This window comes from Pseudopodoces humilis, chromosome 1, assembly GCF_049639895.1.
Source record: "Pseudopodoces humilis isolate 2021_Gansu_Grassland_sample_001 chromosome 1, ASM4963989v1, whole genome shotgun sequence".
NCBI classification, from domain to species: Eukaryota; Metazoa; Chordata; class Aves; order Passeriformes; family Paridae; genus Pseudopodoces; species Pseudopodoces humilis.
In genome coordinates, this window is record NC_142200.1 from 99,870,447 (window position 1) to 99,888,184 (window position 17,738).

The window sequence follows — 17,738 nt, forward strand, 5'->3', positions numbered from 1 at the left end:
ATACAGAAAAATAGTTGTTTATTCTACACTTTGAATAAAAAGAGCAATTACACCACCAGCAAAAAGGCTTCTCTATACTACAGTGCAAACTAGGATTTAAAAACATACCCTGCAAATCTCCTCCATCACTCCAACACTGAAGGACCTCACTGAGGCACTGAGGCTTTGTTTCAGGTAATCCACATGCAACAAAGCCAGATTCAAGTTTACCATGAGTCCTCAGCAAAGAGCGTGCTAATATCAAAAACTGAGTGCTGGCTCAGTTTAGGATTCTGTTATCTGAAGCTCTGAGTTGGGCTTTACAACCAGCAAAACTGCATTCAGATAAAGGCTAAGAGAAAAGTGAAGTGGATGTGCCTCCTTGGTCTGCTACCACTGGCTGTCCAGTTTAGCCCACGAGCCACAACATATTAATATGCATTATGTATAATGTATGCATAATAAAAATTTATTTGCATGTTTTTGCAAATAAACTCCAATTTCAACTGATTCTTCCAGGAATTTTAAAGCTGTTGCCCATTTCAATCTAACCATGGTATACATGTAGAGGTTCCTTTCAGTAAGACATGGAAGGCTTAAGCTGGTTTCTATTTGTGGCTACTAGTTGCATCTTCATGGAACATCACACTCCCAAAAAGGCATAGGTCCCTGCACAAGGTCCCTCTGAATCAACCAAATATAAGGTTGAATAGAATAGGGGAAATAAGATTTAAGTTCCATGTAAGTCAAGCCCAAAGTCATCTAAGATGATGAATGTTACCTCTCTGAAGAGGACAAAAATAGCAAGAGCAGGTCAGTAACTGTGCTTTAACTGAACTTTTTAATGGGGATGTATACAATTAATACATTGTAAGCCAGTTAACAATTTTCATTGAATTCTTATTATTTTAGTGAATAAATTAACAGTCAGCTGGACAAAACATAACCTCAAGGAAGGAATAAAGATATTACAAGTCCCTTAAGGAGCTCTTCCACTGCTAGTTGCTGTCATCATCGATACACACCCAAAAACTGTATTGCTATGATTCTTCTGTTTCTCCAAACGCCTCAACTGCAATACCTGCAGTATTTCCATTACTAACTCATTTAATGACTTATACTCCATTATCAGATGGGCAGCGCTTTGGTAGAGGTGTGGCAAAAGATTCTTTGCTTTCTGTCAGTGCTCGTGGCTGATGGACAAAAACACTGAACCTGACACCCTGGTTTGCTGCTGCCCTCACAAACCCACTATTTGCAGTCATGGTGATGGCTTTTAAAGTATCTCCTGTCCCAAAAATGGCTAGAGAGCGGCTGTTGATTTTTGAGCTAGCCACTAGTCCTAAGGCACGGTCAGAAGGCTGATCTGGAACCACATTAATTCTTTCAACAAGCAATGCAGCTCGCTCTTTCTCCCCAGGTCCTCCCAGTGTTTCCAAGATGGACTGAAAATCTCTGACAGCAGATTCACAGGCAAAGAGCTCTTTTCCCTCCATGAATTCCTTCAGCTGAGGCAGGACTCTCTCCCTTCTTTCTTGGGCTGCTTGCTCTGTCAGCACTTTTTCTTTGAAGACAAAGTAGCAGCCACCATAGCTCAGCGCAGAGACGTAGGTTATTAAGGTAGTGATGTCCAAATTAACTCTGTTGCAGACGCTTACTTTGATCTGGGTAGGGAAAGCAATGCTGGCCACTAAATTCTCCCGGTCTACTCTGGTCACCTGCAGGAGCTCAGGGCCTTCTTCATCTGATTCACTGGTGTTAAAGTGCTCGTTTTCTGCAGATGGTTCTACCAGTGAGTTCACAGCAACAACGTCTCCTCTCACAGATATTCCCATCTCCTTGAGCCTCTCTGCCATAGGACTGGACACGCTGTTGTAGAATGCAAAGATGATGTGGGGATTGCTGTACTCCACCGGCTGCTGATGGCTTGCTTGCAGGAAGTCCTCTGCCTGCTCAATGATACTTTTGTCACCATACTGGCCTCTTCCCAGCCAGATGTTATGCAGGGCCTCAGCTTTACGACCGATGGCCTTCACCCACGTGTGACCTCCGTTTGCAACGACATCTACCACCAGTGTCTGTTTGTCTCCAAACCTGTCCTCGTAAGCAAAGACATGCAGGACACTGACAACATCCTCCAGGTTCTCTGCTGACTGAATAATGGCTTGGAGGTGGGTAAGGTTTGTACTCTGCAGATGGGATTCTTTAATGGCCACTTTCCCTGCCTCCACCTTGTGTAAGAAATTTAGCTCAGCCTTCAGTTTGCTACATAGCTTTGCCCCACCTTCTATTCTCCTTTTCTGGGACTTGGAAAGGGCTTCTGCTCTCTTAATCAAGTCTTTGGCAACAGCAATTCTTTCACAAAGCAGCGACTGCACAGACATGTTGGAAACATTATTCCTGTCAAGTGAGAACAAAGGAGAAGATTATAATTGCATGGCCAAAAATAAAGACAGTCAAAAGAGTTCTTTCTAACAGTATACACTCCAGCCTTCCAGTAGACTTCAGTGTAACAGCTACTATAAAGCACAAGCAACTGGAACCTCAACACAAAGTCCCGGTGTTGAGTTCAATTACTTTCCTTCACCTTTAGCAATCCAACCTACAGCCTCAAAAGACCCCAGTTCTCAGCTAGGCAGCACTCAAGTCTACACACAGACTTTGCACACTTGTGGTTTCCTTCCACCTGCCACATAAGAGACTAAGACAGTCACTTAGAGGGATATTAACTCTCACAGCTCATTTGCAAAAGCTGCCATCCAGAGCAAAATTAGCAATACAGTTAATGCCATAAGCAAATCCTGCCTCTCCCTCTCACCACACCCCTAAAATTAAAAACTACCCACCATGCTTACATACACCCAGCTTTCAACCTGCACTGTTCAACTCAGTGCATGAACCCCTCAGAGGGTGGTGAAGCACTGGGACATACTGCCCAGAGAAGCTGTGGATGCCACATCCCTTAAGTGGTCACGGTCACAGTCAGGTTAGATGGGGCTTGGAGCAACCTGGTCTAGTAAAAGGCACCACAGTAAAAGGTCTCTCCGCCCACAGCACTGGGGTTGGAACTAGATCCCTTCCAACCCAAACCATTGTATGTTTCTATTACACAGCCTCATGATGGACTATGATTCATAATATGCTAAAGTTGCTATGTTTTCTAATTCTGCTAAGAGGTTTACTGGATTGCATCTGATAAATCTATTCCTTCACATCTGTATTACTTTAGTAGGCCTTCCTTGAGGAAAGCATTGTAAGAATTTCTTTATCAAATACATGCTTTGAAAATGTAGGATTCATACTACACCAAACAATAGCATATTTAAAACAGTAACAACTATGAATACTGAAATTAATAAAGTTTGACTCCTGACTACAAGGTAGTACACTGTAATTCTTCCTATAATTCTTACCTAACCTGCATGTTCAAGTAAACTGGTATTAAAGGACAAGGTAAATGAAACTCCAACTGAAAAGGAGAAACAGGCTACAGCCTGGTCCTACAACAGGCTCTGCCAGTGCAACTCAGTGGCCTGCCTTCACAGTGGGAACTTCCCCGGCCCTACGTCCAAGTGGAAACACAGCCAGCATTAAGTGATACTGATCTGGTTCACATCCAGCATCAGCAACATCTCCTCCTGCTTCTTCACATGCCTTCCTGATGCCTTCGACACGACTTACCAAACCTCTTCAACGAGGAGGCCAGAAAAATCAGCCTTTCCATCTCGAAGTCTTTGCCACTGCCACAAGCTTATCCTTGCATGTAACGCAATGACTTAAACCTCACGATTAGTAATTGGGCACCTGTCCCCACAGCAGCTGCGACTCCTACACACCCACACGCTTCAAAACACAGCGTAAATCAAGGGTTGCAGTGACAATAAAACCACAGACGCAACTAGTTTTTCAGAACAAGAACTGCGCGGTGGCGCCACTATCAACCACAAGGTCACACAGAGTCCCTTGCCTTCGCCCCAGGGCCCGATCTCCCCTGGGCGGGGATCGCCGGCGCCGGCCGCCCCTCCCGCCCGCGGCCCGGCCCGGCCCGGCCCGGCCCTCTCCTCCCGCCGCTCCGCCCTCACGTGCTCGCCCCGCCGGGGAGGCCGCGCAGCCATCTCGGGTGAGGGCACGGCGCCCTCAGCGCTCGCCCCACCCCGCCCCCGCCGCCCGGCGCCCCCCGCCCCCACCCCCCGCCCACACGCCGGTTCCGGCGGAGCGGGCGGGTGCGAAAAGCCGCCCCTCGTCCCTCCCGTTCTCCCCGTCCCCCAGTCACTGCCGGGACGCGATGTGCTCGGGCCCGCCTCGCCTCTCCGGGGCTCCCGGCTCCGCTTCCTCCCCCGAGGCCGCCGCCTTTCGCCAGCCCCCGCAGCCCGTACTCACAGCTCCCCGGCCACAGCCCTCGCCCCGGGCTGGCGTGGCGTGTCCGCGGCTCGGCCCAGCCCGGCACCTCCCCCGGGGCCGCCGGGCGGGGACAGCAGCACCACCCGCCTCGCTCCGCCGGCCGCAGCCCGCCCGGCCTGGCTCCGTTCCCCGGCGTGCCCGCGCATTATCGCGAAAACCTTCAAGGGCGAAATGCATTACATCAGGTCAGACGCAATCTCAGAATATTCTGAGTTGGAAGGAACTCACAAGGACCAGGAGTTGTGTCCAACTCCTGGCCCAGCCCAGGACAGCCCCAAGAGTCACACCGTGGGCCAGAGTGTTGTCTAAAAACCACTTGAACTGTGTCAGGCTTGGGGCTGGGGAGCCTGTTCCAGTGCCCAACCACCCTCTGTGTGAAGAACTTTTTTCTTACCCAACCTAAAACTCCCCTGACACAGCTCTAGACCACTCCCTCGGTCCTATCCACTGATCACCACAGAGATCAGTGTCTGCCCCTCCTCTTCCCCTGCAGGAAGTTGTAAGTGCCACGAGGCTTGTGCTCGGTCTCCTGCAGGATGAACAGACCGAGTGACCGTAGCTGCTCCTTATACAGCTTCCCGTCAAGACCCTTCACCATATCTTTGCCCCACTTTGGATGCTCTCAAGCTTTGTATCTTGTGTGGTGCTCAAAACAGCACACAATATTCATTGTGAGGCTGCAGTAGCACAGAGTAATGGGAACAGACACAGGCCAGAGACAAATTAGGACTTTTACTTTCATTGGAGAAGTAACAGCAACCTCCATGCATGTTGGATCATATTGGATCTCTGCAGGCTGGGTCCATTACATTTAGACAAGAAAAAAGGTCTGTACTAAATCATTCTGTGAATATGTGAGCAAGTGCCCCCAACATTTACCCCATATTGCTGCCTGCCTCCATGCAGCAGACATAGCTGTGGTCCCACTCGTCTCCATGCAGCAATACTCCCTTACAGTGTGGGAGAGACTTGGCTTCTGATTGCCAGTTCTTGCAGGGAGGGATGATGTCTACTTGTCTGAATGATTTCACAAGATCTGGAAAGCAAGAGTAAGCCAAAGCAAGTTGTAAGGGGCTTACTGCACCTGTATGTCCTTTACTGTGGGTGACAGCACACTAGAACAGGCTGCCTAGAGAGGTTGTGGAGTTTCCCCCACTGGAGCTATTCAAGAAACATCTAAACACAATCCTGTGCCCTCTGCTCTGAGATGATCCTGGTTGAGAAGGGAGGTTGGACCAGATGTCAACCTGACCCATTCTGTGATTCTGTGACTTAAAGTAATAACTTCATTAAATGAAGTTACTGTTCTCAGATCCCAATCCCATATGTTAAATAAAGCCCAATTATCATATGTGTCACACTGTCCTAAGGACCTTGGAGAAGATCCTCTTCCAGGATAAGCAAATCAATATTACATGCTTCAAGTGATGAGTGCCTTTTGCTTCTTTCAGATAACTGCATTAGGAGGAACAAGTTAAATTACACAGTTATAATTCACAGTAAGCTGAAGTAATCAAGCCTGAATTTGTCATTTCTCACAAAGGAACAGTGTTTGTCATTGCACCTTGACCCCTTTATGCAGTTTCTACAAAATATATTAAAAAAAGCTAATCTCATGCAACTAAAGGATGCACTTCTTAAAAATTAGCACAATCACCATATAATTTGGTAGTCCAATGCACCAGTACTGCTCACTCCTGAAGTGATTTTATTTAAGAAATATATTTTCAAGTTAAAAATACTATTTCCTTAAAATTTAAATGGAAAAATGTTACTTAGTTCTCTGCAATTTAAAGATTTCCCTTTAAATAGTAAGTAACATTTAGCTACTATTCTAGACATGCAGTTAAAAAAAGATCCCTGCACTTAAAACAACACCACCTTCCTCATCAGAGAAGCATAATATCAAGGTCTATCTGACTACCACTGAGAAAATTATCCAATACTCTAAATAAATCCTGAATTCAAAATATTATGCATTTTGTTTCCAAATTACACCAAGTGCCATGAACTCTGATTCACTGTAGGGTGCAAGTATTACCAAGGAGTATTGGGACTTAGTTCTTAACAGTGTAAAAACAGTCACCAGCTTGGCTCATCAAAGTGAAAACCACTGGCAGTAGACCACATAGACCTACTCATACCCTTTAACACAAAACAAGGAGCAGTTTAGTTTACCATAGTTTGAAGCTTGCTCTAGTTTCAACTATCATTCATACAGTGTTCTTTACTCATCAACTGTTTCTATTAGCAGAGGAAACTAAACCACTGCAGTCAATTTCTGAAGTACCTACACCCATTTTTGCATGTAGAAAATTCTTGAATATTTATACAGCATTAAAAAACTATGTGTGCATAAATATTCTAAATCAAAGATGCAGCAATATAAAGCTTTCAGTTTCAGATCTGAGTTGTTTTATTTTTCTCTAGAATAATAATCAGAGTACGGCCTGGTTTTCAGAGTAAAATACTCAAAAAGTGATCTGGCAGAACTCTTAATGAACCTTCTGGACAGAGCTTTTATTTCTGACATTAGGAAATAAAACTTCATTTATGGCATGCTTCAGAAATTCTTATTCACCTGATGACAACATAAACCATCAGAAGACAGACATTAGAAACCACAGGTCAATCAGCTTATACACTACCTTCTACTTGTATTCTGTATTTTCTTCATTAGTTATGGCTGACTGACGTGGGACCTGCCCGCCTGTTTCCCTACATCCTTAGCCGAATGCACAAGCAGACCGACCCAGCTACCACTCCCAGTTCATTATCAACATTTTAACAATCAGATTGCTTAAAAAATATAAAATCTGAAAACAGTAACTTAAATGGTGGCAGACCAGATAATTTCTACTGAAAAAAAAGAAAAAAAAAGGTATATTTATCTCATTTCTGTTGTGGTAAATGTAGGTCTTTATGACTTGAATGACTTTACACATGTAACAAATGTATTGATACATTCACACAATGACATCTGTAACAGTTATGGTGCACAAATTAAATGCTCCTTTCATTACATCTTTAGAATTATCTTGCAAGTTGGAAAATACTTTAATTACATTACATACTCTCATTCTGTTTTGTAAATCCCACTGATTTTTATTGATGGTGACAAATGCATTTAGTTTTCAGTAAGAGTTACTACTTCTACTTTTCCTAACAATATTTCAAGATTGAAAAAGTGTAATTTCTAGGGCCAAGAAAATAACTCAAGTAAAACAAGTTATTGTGACACAAAGACCAGGAGGGTCAAAAGCAGAGAGGCTCAATCAGATCACAGTACACACCTGAAATTTCCTGCCCCCTTGTCAAAGTACATGATCTTTTGCACCACATAAAACTATTTCTGGAGATTAATTAACATTTAAACAATATTCCAAAGTAAAAAATTATCCAGTCACTCAACATTTAAATCTCTGGAAGAAGGCTGGACATAAGTTCATCTTGGATGTATATGAAAAACTGTTTCCTCAACAATAAGGATACTGAAAACTAAGCTTTATGTAGATAAAAAAGCTAGAATTGAAAAGACACACAGACACCTTCCCCCAAAACAATGGCCTTTGATTTTATTCTTTAGCCTTTTTCAAGCTGTCACTATAACTTTACATTTTGTACAGTATTTTGTGTATCAAGGGAAAGAATTATCTTTAACAAGATTCCATGTATTACAATATCAAGGACCGTTGTATTTGCACCCATGATGTTTAAAAAATCTCTCAGACAAACCATATAGAAATAAGTATGCAAAAACTGCAAAGAAAAACATTTAAGTAGCCAAAATTAAAAAGACCTTTGTGTGGACCACACAGTCTACCTCAGTTTCTACTAGGCTATTGCAGCCAAGTAGTCCTTAACCTCAGTTGGAGTGAGCCTCCTAAAACCAGCTTCATTACAGATGCCAACTTCAATGTTGTCTTCTGTCATTTGCCCTTCAAAGCTCTCCTATTAAAAAAAAATTATAGTTCAGCGAATCACATCAGTGAAGACATAAGAAACTTCTTTCTTAAATACTTTGCTAACCTTTAGTGTTAAGATAGCTGTATGAATGGCATCTTCAAGCTCCAAATCTTCATTGTATCTGTAAAGAGACATTAATTTATTTCAGTGTAGGACAAAAACCTCTACAAACTTTAATAATCCCAGAGTCTCTAAAATCCTCAAAACTATTAAAATCTTTTTGTTTCTCATACAAATATTACTTGTAAGCAGAGCGGCATTAATAGTCAAAGTTATTATTTGTTTATTAAAAAATCCCTACTTTTCCTACTGACACTGCTAACATTGCTGCAAATCTGCTAAATATAATGTTTACTGTACTCAAGTAACACTACATAAACAGTAAAGTTGGAGTTTAAATAAAACAAAGTTCCCATGCACACGGAAACAAGTACACTGGAAGCATCACACCTTCGGTATTTTAAAACTTTCTTCTTACAATTTAAAAAGAGGGCATTTTTTAAAATCTGGCTATTTTATAGGAAACCCAAACAGAACACAGTATCCTTTCAGAGTTATCAAATACATTACCTTTTCTCAAGAAATGTTTTCCCATTGACGTAATTTTTTCCCATTGCTGTTGCTTTCCAGGCAAAATAAGCTCCCTGTAAAAGCAACAATCTATTGATTGAATTGTTTTGTGTAACTCGGTGAAATACTATGTATTCAATTACTTGGTAAAAAAATACAGAAGCAATTATGAAAATACTGAGTGTTCTGAGACTACAGGAGACAATTTTGGATCCTATTGAGACTAATTTTATATAGAAACATATGCTGTGAAAACTGTACAAAACGTGTATTGGGCCCCACTTATTTTCATTCTCCCGCTACTTTGAAAGATGCATTTAGTAAGTCATTAGCATAGTTTTGATTTGGGATTCCTTAAACAGAAATAGTATGTTTGTCTTTGAGAAAGTGTACCTTCAAATCCTTATTGAGGCTCACCCCACATATTCTTCTTTTTGAAGATAAAGTAATATAAGTGACTTGTTGCAAATCAGACATCTGATTTATGTTCACTATTACCAAGATACTAGTCATTGCTTCTATTCCCTCCTCTGGCATGAAGACCATCAGCAGTTCTATGCCTCAATCGAACTGCTTTGAACAAGTCATCTGCATTTTGCTTTTTACACTGGAGCATCAGGTAATTCAAACCACTGGAAGTTGCAGTGATCACTACAATAACCTCATTTTTTCATCTGAAGGACTGCACCTCATACATGCATCAAAGGGTAGTTTTTCTGAAGTGCAGTGCAAACCCAGCAAATAAACTCATTTAAATTAACCACCATCATTAAATACCAAAGCACATGTGCTATATTTCACAATGCAACGGGTTTTGGCTTAACTTCCATTTAGTTAGGAGCAGTATAAACAGTCAATTTATTTTTTCCAAGTAGCTGTTGCAGAATGCCATTTTTGCTGGCATTATCAACTAGGTGGGAAGGTATGGAAAGGGATGATCTCCCTCACAAACAGCTGCCATCCCACAAACACTACAGGAACATGTAAGCAGAGAATGAGGCTGGCTCGCTCCATTCAAAATGATCAGTCAATGATCCATTTTGACTGCTGAAATTATCTCTCATTCTAGCTCTGTATTATTATTCTCATTGCAGAAAGTATTTCATGAGCACATGCAAAGTTTCACATGTCTTATCAGAGCAGCAAAACTTAAAAGTGTGAGGTACTTACAGATGGATCTGACTGAAATAAATACGGCCGCCCTTCATTCCAGCCGCATATTAGCAGTGATACACCAAAGGGACGAACACCACTACAGGCAAACAAAACACAATAAATTATCCAGTGAAAGTCAAAGGTGACTAATTATTTGGATGTGTTCGTCTTCTCCCCAGACCAGGGCTGTAATGAGGACAAGTCAACCAACAGAACAAAACCAAAAGTGTCCTGCCTTGGCTGACATGTTTTTATGAAAGATATTCGTAAGACCCATTCTCACCCGCTCCCAGCCAGTGCTCCTCCCACTGACATACTTTCTGTGCATATTCTCCACTGAAAAACTGCCTTTTCCACAAAAACTCCAATCACTGGCTAGCTGTTACTCATTACATTTAAACAACACAATCTTTCTAAGCAACTCCTCAATTCCAGCACGTACCCAGACTGCGTGTACTCCTGCATCACAGAAGCAATTCTCTGTACTAGCTGAGCTGTTGGAATGGGCTCATGATAAACCAAGTAATACTGCTGGGCCAGCTTCCGAGCTCTGTGCACAAGTACTCTGAAAACAAAGACAAAAGTACTATGTCAAAAAAATATTCCAACCAGAACTGAAAACTCATAGTAATAATTATCTATTCAGGAGTTCTACATCTGGCATAACATCAATGTAAGAACACAAGACTGTGCTGAGTTATCTTTATCAACCGAGTAATTGCTGAAATATTTAAAGTAAGGTTGAATTACACTGCTTTCATTCTTTAGATACAAGATTATTTGACAAGTTAATGAATATATTAAGAAAAACTGCAAGTGAATGTGATTTACAGTGCAATACAGTATTCTGACACACATCTAGAAAGAAACAGCTAATTGCTACCTGTTACTTAAACTTCTTGTATGAATATGCATCTAAATGGAGATAAAACAAATTGTTTTAATACCTGTAATCTGGACCCATACCACTGTACACTAAACCTATGTGTTTGGTAATTGGTTCTACTTTGTGGACACTCCTTTCATCATACAGAATGGATTTCTGCTTCTTCTCAGTTGCCAACACCACTCCATTTGCAGCTGGAAAAAGAACAAAAAGTTTCTTTAAAAATTAAACTAAAATTAGCAGTCAAAACACTAAATAAGCTTATTAAACTCTAAAAAAATTCTTCCTCTCTTTTTAAAAGCCGTTCAAGCTTACAATCAGGTTAAAGAGAGAAACTTTGATGAACACACCCAACACATTATTTCTTTTTTTAAATAACCATAACATAATTCCATTCTAAAGATTCTGTATAACATAAATAATTGAGCAATCTAAGTAAATTTTTTGTGTTATTTCTATATATAAGGACAGGAACACTCAAAAAACCCTCAGTACCAAACATCTACTTATACCAGCTGAATGTCTCCAAAATCACCCAAAAAAAGTACCCCAGGAAACATTAAACCTTTTAAAACATGTGAAAAACCACTGAAAGAGTAACAAAATATGTAACAGAAAGAAAAAGAAGGATCCAATCCAAAGAACCAATACAAAGTACATGACCCAAACTGGTTTAGTTCTCTCAGAAAACAGTCAAAATCCTAAATCTGTCAGTAAAGTATTTTTAGGACATACCTTTAATCCCAACTGATGGAGCTCCTGCAGCTACTGCAGCCAAAGCATATTCAATCTGAACAAGCTTTCCAGAAGGACTAAAAAGGAAGATGCAAAATAAAGTTTTCCACTCAGTGGGAAAAATCTTCAGGGTATGTCATGACTTTCCATTGAAATTACATTGCATGTGTGGTTTCTGAAAGCTTTCAAGACACTAACACTCACTGCTGAAAGGAACCAGCGAAACACAGCTATGCTTTTTGACTGACAAGCACATGAGGTTAATGGCACAAGACAGCAACAACTCCCATTCCAGTCCCCAGTATTCCTGCATTTTGTTTTAACCACCCACGTTATTCTGGTAAGGGATGCAGAATCATCAGAATAGAGATACAGGTGTCAAGCAAAATAAATTACAAAGTAACTTATTCAGAAGGAGGGGGTGCAGGGGATCCATTCTCCATTGCTAGAAAAAGGACACCAGAGACAGCCACTCACTGGGCAAGTGATTTTGTAAGTGGATCTGTTCTCTAGGCTGTATTTCAGACAGGCTGTTTTAATAGTTGCAGAAGTAACATAGGATATTATGTAACTCTCAGTGCTTAGATGAAGAAAACAAAGCAAGCAACAATCAATCAGTGCAGTCATTTATACACTGAGGAAAGAGGGTATAAGGGTGACAAAGTAGTAATTCTGGTTTATCCACTACAGAATATAACAAATCAGAACAATAATTCCAAGCACGTAGTGCTTCTTTAAAATACAAAAAGTTTGTAACTCCCTTAGGAAACAATTTCTGAAGGCTACTAAAGAATTCAATCTACTTGAGCAGAATGAGCGTGTTGGGCTGCTTCCATCCATTAAGAACATTCTTTTCATCATTTCAGGTTGCAAACTGCTTCATTTGCTCAACTGCAACAAGCCTTCAGCAATCCATTTTGCAATTACACAGTGTGACTTTCCGCTGAGATTAAGGGGACACTTCACCACGAGCAGCATAAAGGTCCTTGTGTTGGTTTTTCTTTTTTCTATATGCAGCATAGGTCTGAATACTTTAATATTTTCAAGAAATGAATGGAATGTAATTTCCCTCACTCTGAATTAATCTTCAGTCTAGGTATTAGTGCAACACCCCAACAGACACCACTCCAATAGCAGATTCACTCTGTGCATGCCATCATTCCACATTCAGGCTATGCACAACACCAAGTGCAAGGAGAGCAGCAACTGCCAAGTGTAGCAGGAAGGAATACAAACTATTTTAAAACTCATCTGCTTCATTCATTCCCGCATCTGCAAAGCTTGTTCTGAAGCAAGCCCTCAGGACACCACAGCTCAGCTATCATCACACATTTCCAATTAGCTCAGAACCACAGAATTACTCCCCAGCCTATAGTGTGTATGTGGTGACCCCGAGTTTGCTAAGCCAAGCACTCGCTGTAAGGCACTACAAGTGTCGAGACAGACTTTAACGTGGTCCTACAGCAGCTCTGTCTCACAGCAACGAGAAGACACAAGCGGCGCCCGCACTGGGGCCCGAGGTCAGCGACAGGCACCAGGCGGGACGCAGGACCCTCCCGACCGCCCTTCGGGAAGCCTCTGGGCAGCTGCGTGTCCCCCTCGGGCGCCTGATCCCCGCCGCTCTCCCCACGCCCATCACTCCTATCCAGATCCAGCCCCCGCTGCCCCCCAGCGCTCGCAGGCCCAATGACTCTGCAAAGCGCCCCCTCGGTCCTGCCTTGCCGTCGCCGGCAGGGCGCTCCGCTCAGGCTGCGCGCCGTTCTCCCGCTGGCCCGGCAGCCCGCCCGCCTCTGCCCCTGAGCCCACAGCCGCCCCTGCCCCGGCACCTGAAGGTGGTGAGGGAGAAGCTGTAGCCGCGCTCCGCCATTTTGGCACCAGCCCCTGCGCTCCCCGCGCCGGTTCCTCAGCGCAGGCGCGGACGCCGCTCCCGCTCCCGGAGAGAAGGCACAGCGAGAGCGCTGATTGGCGGGGAGGTGGCCAGCTCCTGAGCGTGCCGGGATGTGGTTGGCGGAGAGGCGAGCCGTGAGGCATGCTGGGAGTATGAGTCCTCCATTCGCCTCCACCGCCCCGCCTTCCTTGTAACTAGCGCATGCTGGGAGTTGGAGTCCTGGTCCCGTCTCTCTGCAGTGTCCTGACAGGCTGCGGGCACTCGGTTTCCCAGAAGGCTCAGGAACCCCGAGGGTTCGGTGGGGCCGTGTGGGGTTATGGCGGTGCTGGTGTTGGTTCGCTCTCCGCTGCCGCGGCTTCGCGCTTTGCTCCAGCGCTGCTGGGGGCGGCTGGAGCGCGGCCTCTGGCCGGGTGTCTTCGGAGGCCAGAGCCCGCCCTGGGGTAGGTCCCGGCCTCTTCTCCGCCCAGCTGAAGGAACTGGACGCGTTACTGTGTCTCCTGCCTTGGGAAGGGTTTGGAATAGATGATCTCAGAGGTCCCTTCAACGCCATCCATTCTGTGAGAGGGCGGCGTCGGGGCTGAGAGATTCGGCTTACCTATGATGGGCGGAGGGAGGGAGGGTGCTGGGGCAGGAGAACGCGGCCCGGGGGTCAGTGAGGGAGCGGGGCGGGGGCGCTGCTCTGGCCTTGCTTCGGGGGTGACGGCAGCATCCGTGTTGTGTTTCCTCGGGCGCACGTAGGTGGGGCTTGGCTCTGAAGAATCTATTTCTCACAGAATCACAGATTATGTTGAGCTGGAAGGGGCACACAAGGATCATCAAGTCCAACTCAGCCCTGCACAGGTCACCCCAAGAGTCACACCATGTGCCTGAGAGCATTGTCCAGATACTTCCTGAACTCTGTCAGGCTTGGTGTTTTCTCCACTGCCCTGGGGAGCCTGTTCAGTGCCCACCCACCCTCTGAGGGAAGAACTTTTTCCTAATATCTGACCTAGACCTCCCTTGACTCAGCTTCATGCTATTCTCTCGAGTCCTGTCACCACAGAGAAGAGATCAATGCCTGCCTCTCTGCTTCCCCTCATAAGGAAGTTGTAGACTATGATGAGGTCTCTCCTCAGTCTCCTCCAGGCTGAACAGATGAAATAACCTCATCTGCTTCTTGTATGGCTTCCTCTCCAGGCCCTTCACCATCCTTGTGGCCCTCCTTTGAATGCTCTGTAAGAGCTTTATATCCTTTTTATGTTGCGGTGCCCAAAACTGCACACAGTACTCAAGGGGAGGTTGCACCAGTACAGAGTGGGACAATCATCCTCTCTTTTCCTTTCTCCTGCAGGCCCAGCCCTAGCTGTGCAAGGTCCAGCTCTTGTTCCACAAGGGATAAATGATGCTGGCAAGAGCAGCGCCGAGGCGCCAAGCCTGCTGGAGAGCATCGTGTGGATGGCGGCACCCAAGCAGAGGCGCACCATCGAGGTGAACCGCTGCAGGCGGAGGAATCCCAGGAAGCTCATAGAAATAAAGGTAAGCAGCAAAGCCCTTGTTCTGGAGAATCATTGCAGAGGTGAGTACTGACTGTAAAAGCTCTCTGGACTTTGCTTATAAATAAATAAGCTTAAAATATACTGTAATCTTTAAAATCCTTTGTAACAAGTGCATTCACCTTGTGTGACAGTAGTCTGAGGTTAAATAAACAGTGACACTTGAGGTGCAAGCCAACAAAATGTGAATTTTGGCTGAACAGATAATGTAAATGGAAAAGGCATACATTATCTGTGCATCTCATCAAGTCTACAGGTCTTTAGTCTTCCAAACATAATTAGGCATAATGACTTAGGCTGTTCTTAGTGGTAAGCATTTGACATAGTAGCACATTACAGAAAAGTTACATAGAAGAATACATTTTGAAATGATAGGTGAATTTCTCTAATTTAACATTTTTATTTGTAGTAGTTCTGTGTTTCTTTTTTTGCTGCTGTTAAAATTACAAAATTTCCCGTTTTCCACTGTCATTTTAGAGGAACATAGATGTTTGTCCTGAATGTGGAAACTTGAAGCAGAAACACGTGCTTTGTGGCTATTGTTACGCAAAGGTCAAAGAAGAAACTCGACTGATACGGATGGAAATACACAAGAAAGAAGGAGGACCGTTTAATGCTCCAACTGTAGAGACTGTTGTCCTTTATGAAGGAGAAAAACCCACAGAAGAAGATGAAGGCAAGCGGATCGTTGAAAGAGCCAGGAAGCGTCCATCTTGGTTTGTTCAAAATTGATGCTGTAGAATTAAGGGTAGCAAAAGCAGTTGCTGCAGGGAGAGAATTAATGATTTTCAAGAATATTCTTCTCATTCAATCAGTGTGAACAGAACTCCTGTACTTTTGGGAAGCCTGCTTCAATTTTGTGTCATGCTGTATGATTTTACACTCAAGTGTTGTTCCTCTGGCATGCAGTGGGAAATGCTTCTCAGTGATGCATCACAGCAGTCAACAGAGAGAAATCAGGATCTGCCTTGGATTTGGATATCTACGTACCATACCCTGAACAATTTGTATACTAATGTTTTGCGCTGGTTTTGTAAATAACATCTTTTAAATTCGTGGATGTACAATAAAGTTTAAGTGTCCTAGGGAAATTTGCTTACTGGATTTGGCTGCTGCTCTTTTGGAGAGGAAAGAAATGTTTAAAAGTCGTATTGATTAGAAACAAAGAATATTTAGAAGGAAAGATGCAGTTACTTGGTTGTTTCCTTTGTGTGGATCTCTCCACAATGTTGCTGTTTGAGATAATTGGTGGTAGTCCTAGGTTTGAGTAAAATAGTGCTTGCCATGTAGTATTTGCATTTTTTCTGCACTGGATAAAGGTTGAGTGTTCCTTACTGTTAGTATACAAGATAGTTTTCTATCTTAAAGGGATGTGGAAAGCCTGTTTCCCCCCTGCTCCGCCCCAACACACACTTGAGTAAAAATACAAATGGAAATGTAATGACTGGAAATCTGTAAATGTGGCAGGGGTCAAAGCTGTCACTTTGCAGCTGTTCAGTAGTCTGGGTGGTCAGCGTGGAAAACCACAAACAACCACGGTGCCTTCAACAGAAGTCCTGGGCAGAGAGGGGGCAGCTCTGCCTCCACTCTCCAATGGTGCCCTTCAGAGGTGCAGTTGCAGCACCTGCCTGGATTTTCACTTTGGTTTTAGCCACACAGCAGCAGCACCACTGCATTAGGGGTTTAAGAAGTTTTTCAGTTTTTGCTTGGGATTTCAGTATACACACACTAATCTTTGGTGTTGTGGCTCAGGCACCCTAGTAGCTATTTGCTGCCAAAAAATGCAAACTTGCTTCAGCCATCTCTCAGAATCACAGAATCGCTAGGTTGGAAGAGACCTTCCAGATCATCGAGTCTGACCCAGCCCTAACACCATGTCAACTAAACCATGGAACCAGGTGCCACATCCAGTCTTCTTTCAAACACATCCAGGGATGGTGACTCCACCGCCTCTCTGGGCAAACCATTCCAGTACTTTATCACTCCTTCCGTCAAAACCTTTTTCCTAGTATCCATCTTAAATTTGCCTTGGCACAGCTTAAGACTGTGCCCTCTCGTTCCATCACTTGCTGCCTGGAAAAAGAGACCGACCCCAACCTGACTACAGCCACCTTTCAGGCAGTTGTAGAGAGGGATAAGGTCACCTCTGAGTCTGTATCTCCAGCCTAAACAGCTCCAGCTCCCTCACATGTTCTCATAGGGCTTGTGTTCCAAGGCCCTCACCAGCCTCATTGCCTCCTCTGGACGCGCTCAAGCATCTCAAGGTCCTTCCTGAACTGAGGGTCCAGAACTGGACACAGCACTCCAGGTGTGGCCTCACCAGTGCCGAGTGCAGGGGAAGAATGACCTCCCTGCTCCTGCTGGCCACACTATTCCTGGTACAGGCCAGGATGCCCTTGGCCCTCTGGGCCACCAGGGCACACTGCTGGCTCATGTTCACCGGCTGTCACCAGTACCCCCCCAGTCCCTTTCTGCCTGGGCACTGTCCCCAGCCTATGACATTGCAGGGGATTATTGTGGCCAAAATGCAGGACCCAGCACTTGGACTTATTAAACTTCATCCTTCTGAACTCTGCCCATCCATCCAACTGTTCCAGGTCTCTCTGCAGAGCCCTCCCACCTTCCA

The 17,738-nt window shown here is 44.1% G+C and overlaps 3 protein-coding genes across 7 annotated transcripts; 1 reads left to right on the plus strand and 2 right to left on the minus strand.

Annotated features, from left to right (window-relative positions):
• Positions 1-801: 801 nt before the first annotated feature.
• Positions 802-4,792, minus strand: C1H7orf25 (chromosome 1 C7orf25 homolog). 5 transcript variants are annotated; one of them, XM_014258716.2, is made up of 2 exons: positions 4,775-4,792; positions 802-2,379 (listed from the first exon to the last, which is right to left on the minus strand). In XM_014258716.2, exon 2 carries the CDS (start codon positions 2,361-2,363, stop codon positions 1,095-1,097), a length of 1,269 nt encoding a protein of 422 aa, XP_014114191.1. In that variant the 5' UTR covers positions 2,364-2,379; positions 4,775-4,792; the 3' UTR covers positions 802-1,094. The 5 variants fall into 5 exon arrangements, with proteins under 5 accessions (XP_014114191.1, XP_005529984.2, XP_014114193.1 ...); XM_005529927.3 differs by lacking the exon at positions 4,775-4,792 and adding an exon at positions 4,360-4,731; XM_014258718.2 differs by lacking the exon at positions 4,775-4,792 and adding an exon at positions 4,167-4,184.
• Positions 4,793-7,459: 2,667 nt separating this feature from the next.
• PSMA2 (proteasome 20S subunit alpha 2) lies at positions 7,460-13,648 on the minus strand. The gene is made up of 8 exons (XM_005529926.3): positions 13,519-13,648; positions 11,693-11,769; positions 11,019-11,151; positions 10,514-10,636; positions 10,087-10,168; positions 8,917-8,990; positions 8,410-8,467; positions 7,460-8,331 (listed from the first exon to the last, which is right to left on the minus strand). The coding sequence occupies exons 1-8, from the start codon at positions 13,557-13,559 to the stop codon at positions 8,215-8,217; spliced, it is 705 nt and encodes a 234-aa protein (XP_005529983.1). The 5' UTR covers positions 13,560-13,648; the 3' UTR covers positions 7,460-8,214.
• A 105-nt stretch (positions 13,649-13,753) lies between these two features.
• On the plus strand, positions 13,754-16,207 carry MRPL32 (mitochondrial ribosomal protein L32). The gene is made up of 3 exons (XM_005529925.3): positions 13,754-14,020; positions 14,911-15,095; positions 15,590-16,207. Exons 1-3 carry the CDS (start codon positions 13,897-13,899, stop codon positions 15,842-15,844), a joined length of 564 nt encoding a protein of 187 aa, XP_005529982.2. The 5' UTR covers positions 13,754-13,896; the 3' UTR covers positions 15,845-16,207.
• The last annotated feature ends 1,531 nt before the right edge of the window (positions 16,208-17,738 follow it).

What these genes read in the sequence shown, in the direction of transcription:
- C1H7orf25 (XM_005529927.3), bottom strand. Translation starts at nt 4,526, where the DNA reads ATGCGCGGGCACGCCGGGGAACGGAGCCAGGCCGGGCGGGCTGCGGCC. An exon ending in AGGGCTGTGGCCGGGGAGCT is followed by an intron (nt 2,380 to 4,359) that starts GTGAGTACGGGC and finishes CTCACTTGACAG; the next exon opens with GAATAATGTTTCCAACATGT.
- PSMA2 (XM_005529926.3), bottom strand. Translation starts at nt 13,559, where the DNA reads ATGGCGGAGCGCGGCTACAGCTTCTCCCTCACCACCTTCAG. An exon ending in GGTATGGGTCCAGATTACAG is followed by an intron (nt 10,637 to 11,018) that starts GTATTAAAACAA and finishes CTTTGTTTTCAG; the next exon opens with AGTACTTGTGCACAGAGCTC. An exon ending in AAAACATTTCTTGAGAAAAG is followed by an intron (nt 8,468 to 8,916) that starts GTAATGTATTTG and finishes GTCTCTTTACAG; the next exon opens with ATACAATGAAGATTTGGAGC.
- MRPL32 (XM_005529925.3), top strand. Translation starts at nt 13,897, where the DNA reads ATGGCGGTGCTGGTGTTGGTTCGCTCTCCGCTGCCGCGGCTTCGCGCT. An exon ending in AGGCCAGAGCCCGCCCTGGG is followed by an intron (nt 14,021 to 14,910) that starts GTAGGTCCCGGC and finishes TTTCTCCTGCAG; the next exon opens with GCCCAGCCCTAGCTGTGCAA. An exon ending in GGAAGCTCATAGAAATAAAG is followed by an intron (nt 15,096 to 15,589) that starts GTAAGCAGCAAA and finishes CTGTCATTTTAG; the next exon opens with AGGAACATAGATGTTTGTCC.